At 37.2% G+C, this 14,370-nt stretch overlaps 2 protein-coding genes across 2 annotated transcripts in view; both read left to right on the forward strand.

Moving 5' to 3' along the window:
* The first annotated feature begins 1,214 nt into the window (after positions 1–1,214).
* Positions 1,215–6,840, forward strand: LOC103363670 (transmembrane protein 176B-like). Its single transcript, XM_008290519.1, has 7 exons — positions 1,215–1,319; positions 2,428–2,622; positions 2,831–2,950; positions 3,237–3,293; positions 3,547–3,756; positions 4,702–4,824; positions 5,427–6,840. The coding sequence occupies exons 2-7, from the start codon at positions 2,446–2,448 to the stop codon at positions 5,490–5,492; spliced, it is 753 nt and encodes a 250-aa protein (XP_008288741.1). The 5' UTR covers positions 1,215–1,319; positions 2,428–2,445; the 3' UTR covers positions 5,493–6,840.
* Positions 6,841–8,062: 1,222 nt separating this feature from the next.
* Positions 8,063–14,370, forward strand: part of LOC103363671 (junctional adhesion molecule A-like) — a 14,169-nt gene continuing 7,861 nt past the window's right edge. The window contains exons 1-4 of the mRNA XM_008290520.1: positions 8,063–8,177; positions 10,153–10,527; positions 11,520–11,789; positions 14,107–14,188. Of these exons, the coding sequence (XP_008288742.1) occupies positions 8,126–8,177; positions 10,153–10,527; positions 11,520–11,789; positions 14,107–14,188 (779 nt within the window). The 5' untranslated portion in view covers positions 8,063–8,125. The remainder of the gene's footprint in view (positions 8,178–10,152; positions 10,528–11,519; positions 11,790–14,106; positions 14,189–14,370) is intronic.

The following is a 14,370-nucleotide window of genomic DNA, read 5'->3' on the forward strand; positions in this document are numbered from 1 at the left end:
CTGCGGCTCAGAGCCTTGATCCCCAACACGACAGAGCTGATGACGACACAGAGCTCCAGGACCGACAGGATAATCAGGATGCCATTCATTCCTCTCAGCAGCATCTGGAGGAACACAAACAACAGCAGGGCTGCACAGTTTTGGCCAAAGTGGTAATCACTGTTACTTTAATCAATACTAATTCATTTTAAGGACAGAATATTGTTGTTTCACAATAAACACAGCACTGCTCTCACTTCCATGTTGTGCTACACTCCTGCTAACATACAAATCTTTGCATCAAAATAAGATATAAAATAACCTTCATCTGAATTCAGAGCATATTCTGAGAGGCAGAATATCATTAACTGTACCTAGAACGCCTCACTAGTTGAATTTCTGGTAATCTGGAGACACCACAATTTACTGATGTTCCTTAAACACCTCACATGCAGGCTGCAGTCAGCTGAGCGGCTGTGCACAGAGAAGCCTCGAGTCTCCATCAGTTACTGCAGCAGCTCAGATTAGTTTGAAAAGAGTCAAAGAAGAAATTATTACAAAAGTTGACACACGGAAACAAATAGATGAGGAAATGCAGAAACAAGTGAATGAAGAAATAAAACTTGATGTATGGAAATGCAGAAATAAATTCAGGACATTGGTTCAACTCATTGCTCATATAGCAAAATCTAGATATTATCAAAATCAATCATTCATATTTGCATGTATGTATTCTGAGGCCATTTTTCATCCTTCATAAAACCCAGAAATAAAAGTGATATCACAAGCTCTGCTGCTGTGATTGTGAATACTCCTTATGAAATATTACTACATACAAATAGTACTTTTCAGTAATAAGGCTTTGAAAAGGACACAAAGTTCATTGCTGTTACAGAAAATTATTATAAGAGTGTTACCCTTTGTATGTTGAATATTGTCTAGATTTCCTCATGTTCACTGGCAGCAGATGGGTTTTAGGTATCATCACATGACCTGCACTTCATTTGTAATTCAAAAACGAATTTCTGTTCTTTGTTTCGAAACGACAAATATACTGTTTCAGGAGTCAGGAAATGTTTGCGTTTTGCCTTTTGATACGATTTTACAGCCCTTATGAACATGGCTTGTGTTTCATAGGCTTCAGGTGGGGTTTAGTGTGACGTTGGTGCAGTTCCGCCTCCGGCCACCGATGGCAGCTCTGAGCGGTGCTGCTGCTGCTGCTGCTGCTGACTGTGAGGGGGAGCGACGAAGACCAAGTGGTTTCCTGGAAATTAAACTAACTGCGTCAGGTTGTTGGAATATATTTCCGCGACTTTTAAAAATCCACATTTTCTCTCCTGGTGAGTATCAGCTCCCTCATACAACCGTCAGAACAGTGAAGTTTTTGTTCTTCCTGAAGCCTCTGTACTGAAAACAGAAGTTTTTCTTTCTTCTTTTGTTTGTTTGTTTTAGTTTTGCTAATGTTGTTGCTACACTTCCCTGAATTATACAAAGCTGCTTCTGTCGTATTATCTGCTTTCACTGATAAGAAGGTGATTGAAATACCTGTAACATTTAGTATTGATCGACCAGACAGCTTTCATAAAGGATTGACAATCACTGCAAAATTTATCATCTCCATTTCCGGGTTTTTAAGATAAGAGATGCACACATACGAGACAGAAAAATGTACATATAAATATAAGAAATATGCAAGGACGAAAAGTGGTTCAAGTATAAATAAATGTAGATATTAAATGAATACATAACAATATCTACGCTTTGCAAACTAACAAGGACACTGTTAAATGCATGTCCTGAATTTATTTTCACATTTCAATACATCAACTTTTTGACCGACTATTTTAAAAACTGATTAATTGGTTTTAGGTTTGTGTTTTAATGTATAAATTCTGTAACCTCACTTTCTAAAATGTGAATATTTTCTGGTTTCTTTCCTCTGTGACAGTGAACTGAATATCTTTGGGTGGTGGACAAAACAAAACATTTTCATTTAGAGACCAAACAACTGCTCGATTTTACAAGAAGAACAATTATATTTAATCCACAATGAATAAATATTTGGTTGAAGCCATCTTTGGATTTGTTAACTTCATCCGAAAGCTGATTGGTCAGCTGGACAAACCAGACAGAAGCAAACGATTCCAGCCAAATCTACATGATACCAGCTAACTTTGCTAACTATCCAACTTTAACCTTGTTTCACCATGTTGCAGTGAGCCTACAGTTTCTATTATCCTAGTACCTTTGTGGTGTGTTTTTATCAGATCCTTCAGTCCTTCAGTATCAAACACCATGTCTCCAGTTTATATTTCAGAAACTGTTAGAAGCTCTAAGTCTCACCACCAGGGTTGTTCCTGTCTTTGTCCATACACAGTTGGAAGTTTGGGTTCAGCCTTCATCTGATGCAGCACTTTTCAATGCTGTCTTCTGAATACTGTCTTCCAGTGTCCAGCAGCAGGCAGGATGTCTGTGACTATGACCAAGGCTGAAGGGGTCACTGTGTTCACTTTGACCTCGGACCCTCAAAGTGCTTGGCCTCCTCTCTGCCAGATCTTCAAGGGCCTCTGCTACAGTCCAGTTTGCTGCTCGGTGTCTCAGCACCTGAGGGGGATCCAGAGAACTTCTCAGTCAGCACTGGGGGTGAGCAACAATGCTTCAAGATGCTCTCAGATTTTTAATTCATACATTTTTCTTTCCCCATCTGATTCTGATTTAAACTTTGAATAAATCATGTGTACCTGCGTTGGAGCTTCAGGTGTTGTGTTTATACGAGATATTTCTATGAAACCATGAGAGAGCTGTGTTCTGTGCCATGTTTGTAGTTCATACTGGGCTTCCTGTTTCACAGACTCTGCAGATCATGGTTGGGCTGCTCAATCTTGGCCTTGGAGCCATCTTCCTCAGCTCTCATTCTAGCCCTTGGTGGCTAATGGGACATCTAAAGTTTCCTTTTTGGTTGGGAGCATTGGTAAGCAAGCTAATGCTTGATTAGAGATTTTCTTCTCTACATCATGTTTTCATTGTGTCATTGACTAAAATCCAACAGAACTTTTACTGCAGAAATTGCAGCTGTTAGAGTCTTTGCAGTTTTTTAAAGGTAGCAGCTACTGTATGTCTCTGTCAGTGTGAGCACAGGATGAGGTATCTTCACTCAATGAAAGATAACAGAAATTTAATACACAACTTTTTATTTAGTATTTGCGTGCTAGAATAGAACTGTGATGATTTTGTTCTTCTTTTTGTCTTTTGTCTAGTTCATTGTGTTTGGCATCATGTGCATTTTGTCTGAGAAGTACCCCAGTCCATGTCTGGTGAGTAGTTCAACTTTTTTGTCTTAGAAGGACTTGTTCTATTTAGTGCTGTCGTCAACTGAAGCAAATCTAGGTGGACTGAAACACTGAAACACAGGAGAAAGAAATCTGCACATTATCTCCAGATGAACTTCTTGGGCCACTAAATGCATCCTATCTGCCCGCTCTATTTAAGATTTTTAATATATTTATTTTATACTGAAATTCTAACTTATATCTAGTTGTGCATAAAGTAATGACTGTTGTGTTTCAGGTCATCCTCACTGTGGTTCTGAATCTGGCAGGAGGTGCTTTTGCCTTGACAGCCATTGTCCTCTACAGCATGAACATAGCACACGTAGATTTATGGTGGTATTGTGACCGTGATGATGACTACTGGTACGAAAGACATCATACAACAACTCCATCTCCGGCAAGGGACTTCTTGAGGGAAAGATGCTTGGAGGCCAAAGAACTGTCTCTGGTAAGTATGGAAAAGGTTATTTCAGCAGGCAAAATCTTATTGTACAACTTGCTTTTTAAGGGTGTTGTTCATGATCTCCAGAGCTTCTGAAAAATGTGGATTTGCAGCTTTTGTCTGTTTTATGCGATCATTGAACAAATAATTGGAGACTTTATGTAGTCAATATGAGAAAGATGTCACTTTTTATAGCATATATGGGTGGAGTCTTTGACACAAAGTCATCAGAAATCCAAAGTATTAAAGTTTAAAATATTGAAATACTGAGAAACTAAATAGTGTAATCATGTGTACTAAAATCTTTGTAGTAGTTGAAAGAAGCCAAGTTTGAAGGAAATTAGTCGAATAAGAACTTAATCTGCTCATTATTATTAACTCCATAATAAATGAAAATATGTTTAAATTACAGTTGTAAATTTCAAACACTTTCCTCAACCAATAGTAGGCCACATTAATGATCAAAATTTGAATAATCAGTAAAATGAATTAAATACGGCAGATGTTTTCCCATCTGACAAACCATTTTAAACACTGACATTTAATGTTCACTGCATAATCGACTCATTTGCAATAAAAAAGTTAGAAAACCTACTAAAAACAGAAATAAAAATGTAGATAAATTCAGTTGGTTTCAGCTAATTCTGACGTTAGAACGTCTTCTTTGACTCTTTTCAACATCAGTAAATTGTGGTGTCTCCAAATTACCAGAAATTCAACCAGTGAGGCATGATAGGTGCAGTTATTGATGAAGGTTATTTTAAATCTTATTTTGGTGCAAAGATTTGTACATTAGCAGGAGTGTAGCACAACATGAAAGTGAGAGCAGTGCTGTGTTTATTGTGAAACAACAATATTCTGTCCCTAGAATGAATTCGTATTGATTAAAGTAACAGTGATTACCACTTTGGCCTTAACTGCGCAGCCCTGCTGTTGTTTGTGTTTCTCCAGATGCTGCTGAGAGGAATGAATGGCATCCTGATCATCCTGTCGGTCCTGGAGCTCTGCGTCGTCATCAGCTCTGCCGTGTTGGGGATCAAGGCTCTGAGCAGCAGATGGAAGGAACCAAACAAGGTCGAGTATAAACCAACACATCAGTCTGTAAACCTGGTATTTAACCAGGAAATGTTGGATGAACACGTGCAGTTTTTCAGTCCTTCAGTGTACGTTTCTGAACTTCAAATCTCATTCAGGATGTCACTTTCCAAACAGCTGACATCCTGGAAATAGTTTCTGTATGAAGTATATTCAGCACATGTTTGACATTCAGGAGTCCAGTTGACAAAAAGCAAACCACAGCAGAGTTACAGAGACAAAACGGTTGTTAAGAGATGCACACTGACTATGAAGTAATCCTGAAACACATCAAAAGAGGAAGAAAAAGAGCACAATGATATTGGTTCTGGTTGGAGAATGATGACAGCTGAAGGTTTTATTGAAGCACCAGGCGGCGACTTTAAAGAATCCAAAATGGAAACATATGTTGGTTTGTTTGCACATTATTTTTGACTATCTAATCCAGTGCTAATATGCTAATTAAGAGTTTTAATGTGTTTGGTTTTGTTCTGTTCTAGAAAATAAGGAAAAGCAGTTTGTGAGTTTGTGTGTATTCAATGTGGTTTATGATTTGATTTGATCTTTTTGTGAACTTTCTCCATGTTCTTTGTGTCTTTTAGAGCGCTGAAGAGCCAGAGTACTTCAAACCACTGCTGGATGAAGTCACCACTGATCCTGGAGCATGAATGTCGGCAGGAACTGGGATCCTGCAGCTTCATACCACTGACTCTGTACTGCAGCGTCAGTGAAGCACTCAGTCAGATGGTACAGTCTGCACATTCTGACACTTTCCTGAGCTTTGCTTAAAAATAAATGCACTTCTACTTTACCATCTTTGTTTGCCAATAATCTGCACTAAACTGAATATGCTGCTGTCCATTTTAATCTTTGTTTTGGTCTTTAAAAGTAAAGATTTTTCTATCGAGGGATGTTTTACAGTCAAGATGTTTGTTGCTAGAAATTAGGTTTGTAGATGTTCATGTGGCATTACTGGGCCTGTTCTGATTTCTCTTTACAATATTATGCATGTCAATAAAAATAAAGGTATAAAAGCTATGGACTGTTTTTATGTGTATGAACCTTTAAAAAAGTGTCTGAAAGTTAAAACAGTTACATATTTTGTGTGCAAACAACATGTGAAGGGATGAAGATGAATTTAATATCAAGCTGTCATGAGATAGAATAAATAATCTGAATTAATACACTGTCAGTGCTGTGAGTCGCTGTAGAATTATTATTATATTATATTAGTTACTGCTGACTTATTCAGTGATGGAAAGTACATCTACTTCTGAAATATTCCTTTTATCACTTTATACTTCATTTTAAATGTCAACTTTTTTACAATACCTGGTCCTGCCGAGTTAACTATTAGCAGCTTTTTGTGCTGTGTGTCACCGACTGCACTGACAACCATCAGTAAACTGCTTTAATCGTAATGAAAAACTTAACCTGATGATTGTCAAGCAAGCATGTCTGTTCACTCCAGTCTGCATCACAAAATCTTTTGAGTAATTGTGAGAAAATCATCTCACTTTCAGGAAATGTGCGTCAGAATTTCATAATGATAACCAATGTGCAAACACGTAACCGGGCCTAAAACCCGAGGCTCAGTTTGCAACACAGCTGCAGGAAGGAGAAAGTGCCACTACTGACCTGAGAATACTCAGGTTTTTAAGAAAGTCATTCAGTGGCACCAAAAAAGAAACTAATATATTCACATCACACAAATAAAATAACAAATTGTGATCCAAATCATTGTAGGATAAATGACTGTGAGGTAGTCATTATTACTGTACACTGTAAACCTGCTCTAAACTGGGAAAAAGTCAGTTAAAATGTTTTTAATTGGGACTTGAAAACTGGCAATGAACGTTAATATTTAGGTTTTTTTCTATCTGCCCAGATTTGGTGTCATCATGCAAATGTGCATCACACTTTTAAAAAAAGAAAACAAAACATTAATAAATCATCAACACTGACCTGGAACTCACACAAAATGACAATAAACACACTGATGTGTCTGAACCTCCATCTGGTCCTTTTGTCTCTGTTATTGCTTTTCCATTGATTTGTGTTCATTTTGCCTTTTAGTGAGTCTCCTTAAGGTCCGTTTCTTTTGCTTCTAATTGTGTAGTTCTGAGTCTTTTCAGTTGTTTTCAGGGTTTTGTATCTTTGCAGTAGCGTCGATTTGTGAACATTTTTGTTTCTCTTGAGTTGGCTTTCTCCATCTGTTCTGCTTGTTTCACAACAGTTTCTAGTCTTTTCTTGTGTGTGTTCATTTTCTGCTTTTTTTGTTCATTTGTTTTCAGTGAGCGGAGATTTATGCTCATTTTTAAGTTCGTATTTTTTTATTTATTTTTTGGCTTTGTATTGGTTTTGCTTAATTTGTAGACTTCCATCTCTTTCTGGTCACTTTTTTTAAAAAAAAACCCTTTTTTGCTATGAGTTTCATAATTTTGCCATCAATGAACGAGAGCTTTGTTCATTAGAGACTTGTGGTCAATATGTACTAATCTGACATGGTGGTAGAACAGTTTCAGTTGCGCTGCCTTAATATGGTATACAGAGCCTTGGAAAACTATTTACCCACCTTAGAGGTTTTCCCCTTTTATTGCGTTTTAACATCGAATCATGGTCACTTAATTTGGCTTTTTTTCCCTAAAAAAATTAGCTGAGTCAGAGCTCGAATGCAAGACATCAGTATTCACACTCTGACTCGGCAGGATTCCAGTTTGAGATCTCAACTACACTGAGTCATTGTGAGCAGTTCAAATTTAATTCAAGACTCTAAAAAGGACAATGTTGACCCGTTGAACTCGGGAGAAAAGAGATACCTTGAAGCAGAAATATGACGAGTCAGAATTAGATGGTCGATGTCTGAAAGTTGATATCTGTAATGAGAAACACAAGAAATGAAAGTGATGATGTTTTTCATTGTGGAGACCTGAAATATCAGACATCTGCACTACATGTCCAGTTTAGTTGTTAAATGTGTTGACTTTCTGCAAATGATCTGAGGACACCAGACAGCTGTTTCATCATCATCATCCAGTGTCTCTGCCAGTCGTCTTGAGGTGACGGCTTCTGACAACAAAGAATGACAGCATGTAAAGCGTGAACGAGTTTTCTTTTGTGGGCGACATGGCTCTAAAAGAAGCAGGCCTTGTTCAAGTGAGAGAAAAGTTACTGGCATGAAACGAAAGAAAGGAGGAAGTTGGGTGTTTCCTGCATCATTTCACAATCTGACCATCAGCGGTCTTGTTTTCTGGCTGCAGAAGTGAGTTAAAACCCAAAGAGACGTAGCAGAAACCTGAGGATGGCAGTTTGGGACAAAAAGGTCCTCTGGAGCTTTACGGTCCTTCTAGCAGGTAATACTGAAGTTGTACTTTTCATTTTATTTCTTAGATATACAAGTTTTTCTTAAACTTGCTGACTCAGTGTTGAAAACCACAAACCAAAAATGAAAAACAAGAAAGGTTTTCTACCAAAGTCTGCTCCCAAACCTCAAGGTGGAGATGTTTTTATAAATAACACAAAAGCTTGTGTTTGAGAACATTATTGGCATCGTGTAGATTTAATTAAGAACAGGCTGATCCTGTCCAGTGGGTTTGGCAACGCAAGATTTAATAACTGAATTGGAGCAACGCTGGGATACTTAAGCTGATATAACATCAGTAGAAGTTTGCTGTCTTTGTGCGATTCTTTAAATTACTTCATTTTTTTTCTTGTGTTTCTTCCCTGTTTTTCTGTCTTCAGCTGTTAAGTGCCAAAATTAAGTTGAGTCAAAGTAAATAAAATAACAAACAAAAAAGTGTTTTTGCCTGATAGAATGACAACATTCTGTGGCTCCAAACAAGTAACTTTAATTGTGATATTTCACTAATAATTCTTATTCATAAATATAATTCATACACTCTCATGCATGGAAAAATGGCGTTCAATGAGTTTTCAAATCCTTGCAAATAAAAACCAGGCACAAGTTTATTAAACACCGTTCAGGTCTTGTATAAAATATGAAATTATTGTGTAATCTGTACTTTAAAGCCCATTACACATTTCTATCCTTTTTTTATATTGATTAAATTAACTTGTATTTTAAGAAAAGAAAAATAGCTGTGGGTTATGTACTTTCCCCCCCTACAAAAGTAATGCAACAGTGTGCAGTAATGTTTTTGAGTTTTAATGAAATTATGCTCGACCAACAAACTTCACTGAGTTTGTGGAATTGGGTTCAGTCAAAAATATTTTCAATTACTTCAAGATTACTAGCATACACACAAGTTTTTAAGTTGATTACTTAAGAAGAAGAAGAAGAAGAAGAAGAAGAAGAAGAAGAAGAAGAAGAAGCTGTTCAAAAATAGCTTTTGTGTGTTAGTAAAAAAAAAAAAAAAAAAAACACTTTTGAGCATCCTGTATCTATTTACTCTCATTTTGAACACAAATGATTAGTTTGACAAACTTTTTAAAAGTTCAGTTGCTTCAATTAAATTTTCTTTAGAAGTTTTTGTGATTGTTTTTTTTTTCCATGTTTAAAAAAGTGACCTTTGATTATTAAACTGGAGCTGTGTATTTCAACACACAATATTTAAATCTTGAAAGCAAAAACAACACGAATTTCATTTTCCCATGACACCAGAGTACACTCATAAAAACTTGATCATTTTTATTCTCTAGTTTGCTAAACTGATCGGTTGGATTTACAAATTTCACAGCGAAATGTGACTCACATCCGTTATGTGCAGCAGAACATATTCCATCAACTGAATCAGCAGAATAAACTCTGTACACCAGTCCACTGTTAGTCAGAACACAGCTGAAAATATTCTCAAATTCATTGTTTTAGTGGCATTTATTTGTGAAAGGCTTGCTGCTTTGCTTGAAATGTCCCATTTGTTCAACCTATAAGTAACAGACACTCTTACCTGAAACTGTCCAGACGTGTTGACAGAGGAGACAATCCTGAACTCAAGATAAAGAAAAATTCAGTTTTCAAGACAATTTCATTCAGTTCCTATAACTTGAATTTAGTTTTAGATCAAACTAAAACAGTAAAACAGTTGACAGTTTTTTTGGTGGTTGTTGTTGTTGTTGTTGTTTCTTTTTGTTTTTTGTCTGGTTTAAAAACATTTTCTCCAAACTGGGATCCTACTGACTGCCACCTATTGTAGCTTCTGCACAGACAGTCCAAAAACACCTCATACAACCCCACTGCTATAAAACCCAACTGGCCCTTTAATATGTGCATGTAGATTGTTGTTATCTAACCAGACTTCAGCTAAAATGGACAGTCTTCTGTCATCAATGTTCAGTAATATTTATGAACTTGAACGGTGTGTTTTCCAGGTGCTGTGGCTCAACATGTGAGCTATCCTGTTACATCAGCTTGTGCTGTGAAGGGATCGACGGTCACTCTGCCCTGCACCTTCACATTCCAAAAGTCTGCAGTTCAGCATGGAAAAAACGTTTCCATGAAGATCCGCAGGGTGGTCTGGTGCAAGAACCATGAGATATGTCAGGGTCCCACGCCATCTGTGTACGACAGCGAGTCAAAAACCAAACACCGTCGCTTTCAATACCTGGGAGACATGTTGGGGAACTGCACTTTACAGATCAGAGACGTACGGATGGAAGACAACGGAACCTTTCGCTTCAGGATGGAAGCGAATGTTGAAAATCAACATTTTACTGGCAAAAGTGGAGTGAACATCACAGTCATCGGTGAGAATGCTGATGCATAATGTCAACAATAATGTTAATATCAGCAAACATTCGTAATCCTCCAAAAGAATTCACATAGTTTACTCTCAGCTGACAATTGAAACTATTTAGTTTCTCAAGAAGTTCTTGATCTCAATGACTTTGGGACCAACTGGGATGAAACGTGATTCTGGATGAATTGTGGTCATGTTGGAGATACACTTGTGAACAAAAGTTTACATACACTCATATGTCTGTCATGGCAGTCTTGAGTTTCCAGTGAGTCCAATAACTGAATTTTCACCACATGCACGCACACGCACACGCGCGCGCGCACACACACACACACACACACACACACACACACACACACACACACACACACACACACACACACACACACACACACACAAAACAATTGTGAATTTTAGTTCTTCCATTGATGTAAAATGGGTTTTCTGGAAATATAAAAAAATCTGCTGGGTTCAAAAATATACATGCAGGAACTTGAATTATCAGTTTTGATGATGTAGAAAGCTGTATTAATGAATTTTTCTTAGTTTCATGGCCTTTAAACTTCTCATGAGTGTTTGACTACAGCTGCTGACTCTTCTGAGCCACTTTAAATAGGACCAATTTATTCCCCTCATTAGAATCTGCCACAAACACTACAGTGTTTGAAAAAAGCTACACTAAGATGCAGATAATGGAAAATATTGTAGCTGCTAATCTGGCACTCCTGTCGTCCCGCCAATAATAATGTTTAAGTAGTAACTGTGATCTGAATGCAATGTGCTGCTAGATGCAGCAAAATCAGCAGCAAACAAATGAATGAATGAATGAATGAAAGCTTTGGGCCAACTAAATTACATACATGACAATTTTACACAGTATACTGTAATGAAAATGTAAGTAAAGCTAATTTAAAATTGCATTCAAACCTGTGTGCTATTAAAAAAGAAAAAGTACAAATTTTGTGAAAATTTCTAATTAAATGCTTATTTTATTTTTAGGTGTCAGTAAAATGAGAATAAACAGCTCCAACCATGAAAGACAGATAAGACGAGGTGAGAAGGTCACGCTGCAATGTACTTCAGTCTGCTCTTTCCACCAACCTGAGATCACCTGGTTCAAAGATGGGCACACCCTCCAAAAGTCTGGCTCCACCCTCCACATTGACCCTGTGATTGCAAAGGATTCTGGGAACTACACATGTGCCGAAATAGGCAGGCAGGAAACGAGCTCTGTGCCATACACCCTGCAGGTGGAGGAGGCGGGGAAAGGTTTGTTTGGAGACCACATCCACGTTGCACTAATACAAAGTACTGACAGCATCTAAATCCTTCTTTGAGGCTGCATCCAATCATGCACTCAGTAAATCTGTATTGAGCCAAAAAAAAAAAAACCAAAACCTGCAGCTTCACAGGTACACTTTTTTTTTTTTTTTTTTTTTTACATTACTGGGCCAAAGACATGCAAAGGGGCTATTCTCAAATTATCAGCAGGCTTCTGCTCAGCCATTTCTGATGGATATTTACAATGGTATCTGTTAGGGGTGTAAAGATTCACCGATACGAACTGGAAATCGATTTTAACTTTAACAATATGAATATATCAATTGGCGGGCCTCTGGATTGATCTATATCTACTGCGGGGCAGTCGATGTCCGGTTGTAAAGTTATAAATTGGTTGATTGGAGCTCTGATACGAAATATGGCTGCTCCAGTCTTGCGACAGTCTTGCTGTGATGTATTACGAGAGTAATGTTCGCTTAACATGTTTGGTAGCAACAACAACACAACAGCATGGCCGACAGCACTGATGTTCCCCTAGTGATGTTTGCTGTATTTGCGCTCCAGATGTTCACTTTACAGATTCGTCCTGACAAGACCTGTATGCATGTGAAGATAAAGATACTACATGAAGAAGAGTTTGCCTAAAAACATGAACATCAGTCGTTAATAACGTCCATATCCATGTCAATAGCATCTATAGACAGCAAAACCAAACGTGCTGACCAAAATAAAAAACACATATTTTTCAAATCCGGTGAGAGGATTCGACACCATGTAGACTAGTGGTAAAAATACGAGTTCAGCATTTTACTCATTGTGCCACTGATCAGTTTGATTAGGATCCTTTTCATTCCTACAGATCTTTTCCAATCTGCCAGGTATTTAACAGCTGCTGGTTATTCAGGAAACACGCCCAGATCAACTGGTGATAGTCACAACTTAACACAGACACACACTGCCTGTTTAATAACGACACACAAAACATATTACAGTCTGACCAAGCAAAACCCACAACATACAAGCACGTTGTGTTGTGTTGTGTTGTGTGTTAGAAACACACACAGCAGCCTCCCACCACAACGACATGGAGCAGAACATTAGCTTGGTTTGATAAATTACATCAGAACAAACTGAGGCCATGTTGAATGTTTTCAGTTTGCAAAGCTAATGATTGCAATATACTGAAAGTGTTAATGTTAATATTTTCTAATATTTAATACAACAGCAGTCTGTCTCATCTGTGTATTTGAAAAATAAACACAATGGCATTGTTCTGACCTGATACATTTCTCTTTAATTTTTTTCGTCACACAAATAGATTCAAGCTGCATCGTATCGAATCGCATCGTAATGTATTAAAATGTACCGTTAGTGAATCATATCGTAACCCATGTATCTAGATCGCCTCTTAAGGTAGAGATGCACACCCCTAGTGTCTGTGAAACTTCAGCTTGATGTATCAAAAACTTTGAGATAATCTTTTTTGTTTATCTATTTTTTAATTGCCCGTGACTCACTTTCAGTGCAGCTTTTCTTGCACATTGAAATTTGCAGAAACTCAGAAATTCTTAAAGGTAAAAACCTGAAACTTTCACAGTTATTTCTCATTATGTCATTGATTCAGAATCTGCAATAATGGACAAGTTGATCAAATGGTCTCTGATTAGAGTGATGTTAAAATATGAATAAAAAAATAAAAAATTACACCTTCATGAAAAGTTCCATCCTTAAGCAAGCATTAACAACACAAACTATGTGATCGATCCCCCCTAAACTAAGGTTTATATCTACAAAGTGGGATCTGAAAATGAAACATATGCCTATATTTTAAAAATGTTTTTCAATTTCAAGCTTCTATATTCAATACTTCCTGAGATATTGAGATTCAAACACAGCCTCAAATTTCAATGTGCGAAAAAACAAAAAAACACCCCTGATAAATGTGAATCAAAGCAATGTTTTCTTCTTATTTTTTTTTTTATTATTTTGGAAAGTATTTGATGTGTTCATCTAAAAATTCCTAATTATCTTTTTAAATATTTTTTTTTATGCTATAAAAAATTCAGGCAAATGAGAAATGGTTGAGCAGAAAATGCAACACCTGTCATGTGATAGTTCTCACTGGAACATGAAATATTAAGTGGAGCTGCATTTAATGTCAGTACAGTCGTTCACAGAGAACAAAGGCTGCTAATAAAATTTATGCTTTACTGAAACTGAAGGCCTTTTTCTGTGTGTGTTTAATCATTTATAGTCTGCTGAAGTTACAAGTGTATAATAATTCAACAGTTTGTTTGTTTTACAGATGACTACCTTCCTCTAATAGCCGGTGTGGTGCCTGTCGTCCTGCTGGCTGTCATCACTCTCATACTGCTCTTCTTCAAAAGGTACTTAAATGAATAACTCTGCCTAATCCTCCAACGCCCAAAACACTCCAGTTTCCAGGTTTCTGATGGTCCATGAGCGTATCATGTGTGACGAGCTTAACGTTGTGGTATTTCATCAGAATCACTTTATTCTACATTTCTAATTTAAAAAGTCACCAGAAATAAACCGTTTGCATTAATCA

The sequence above is a fragment of the Stegastes partitus genome, unplaced genomic scaffold, assembly GCF_000690725.1.
Source record: "Stegastes partitus isolate 25-593 unplaced genomic scaffold, Stegastes_partitus-1.0.2 Scaffold680, whole genome shotgun sequence".
NCBI lineage: Eukaryota > Metazoa > Chordata > Actinopteri > Pomacentridae > Stegastes > Stegastes partitus.

What these genes read in the sequence shown, in the direction of transcription:
- LOC103363670 (XM_008290519.1), top strand. Translation starts at nt 2,446, where the DNA reads ATGTCTGTGACTATGACCAAGGCTGAAGGGGTCACTGTGTTCACTTTG. An exon ending in CTTCTCAGTCAGCACTGGGG is followed by an intron (nt 2,623 to 2,830) that starts GTGAGCAACAAT and finishes CCTGTTTCACAG; the next exon opens with ACTCTGCAGATCATGGTTGG. An exon ending in AGTACCCCAGTCCATGTCTG is followed by an intron (nt 3,294 to 3,546) that starts GTGAGTAGTTCA and finishes GTTGTGTTTCAG; the next exon opens with GTCATCCTCACTGTGGTTCT.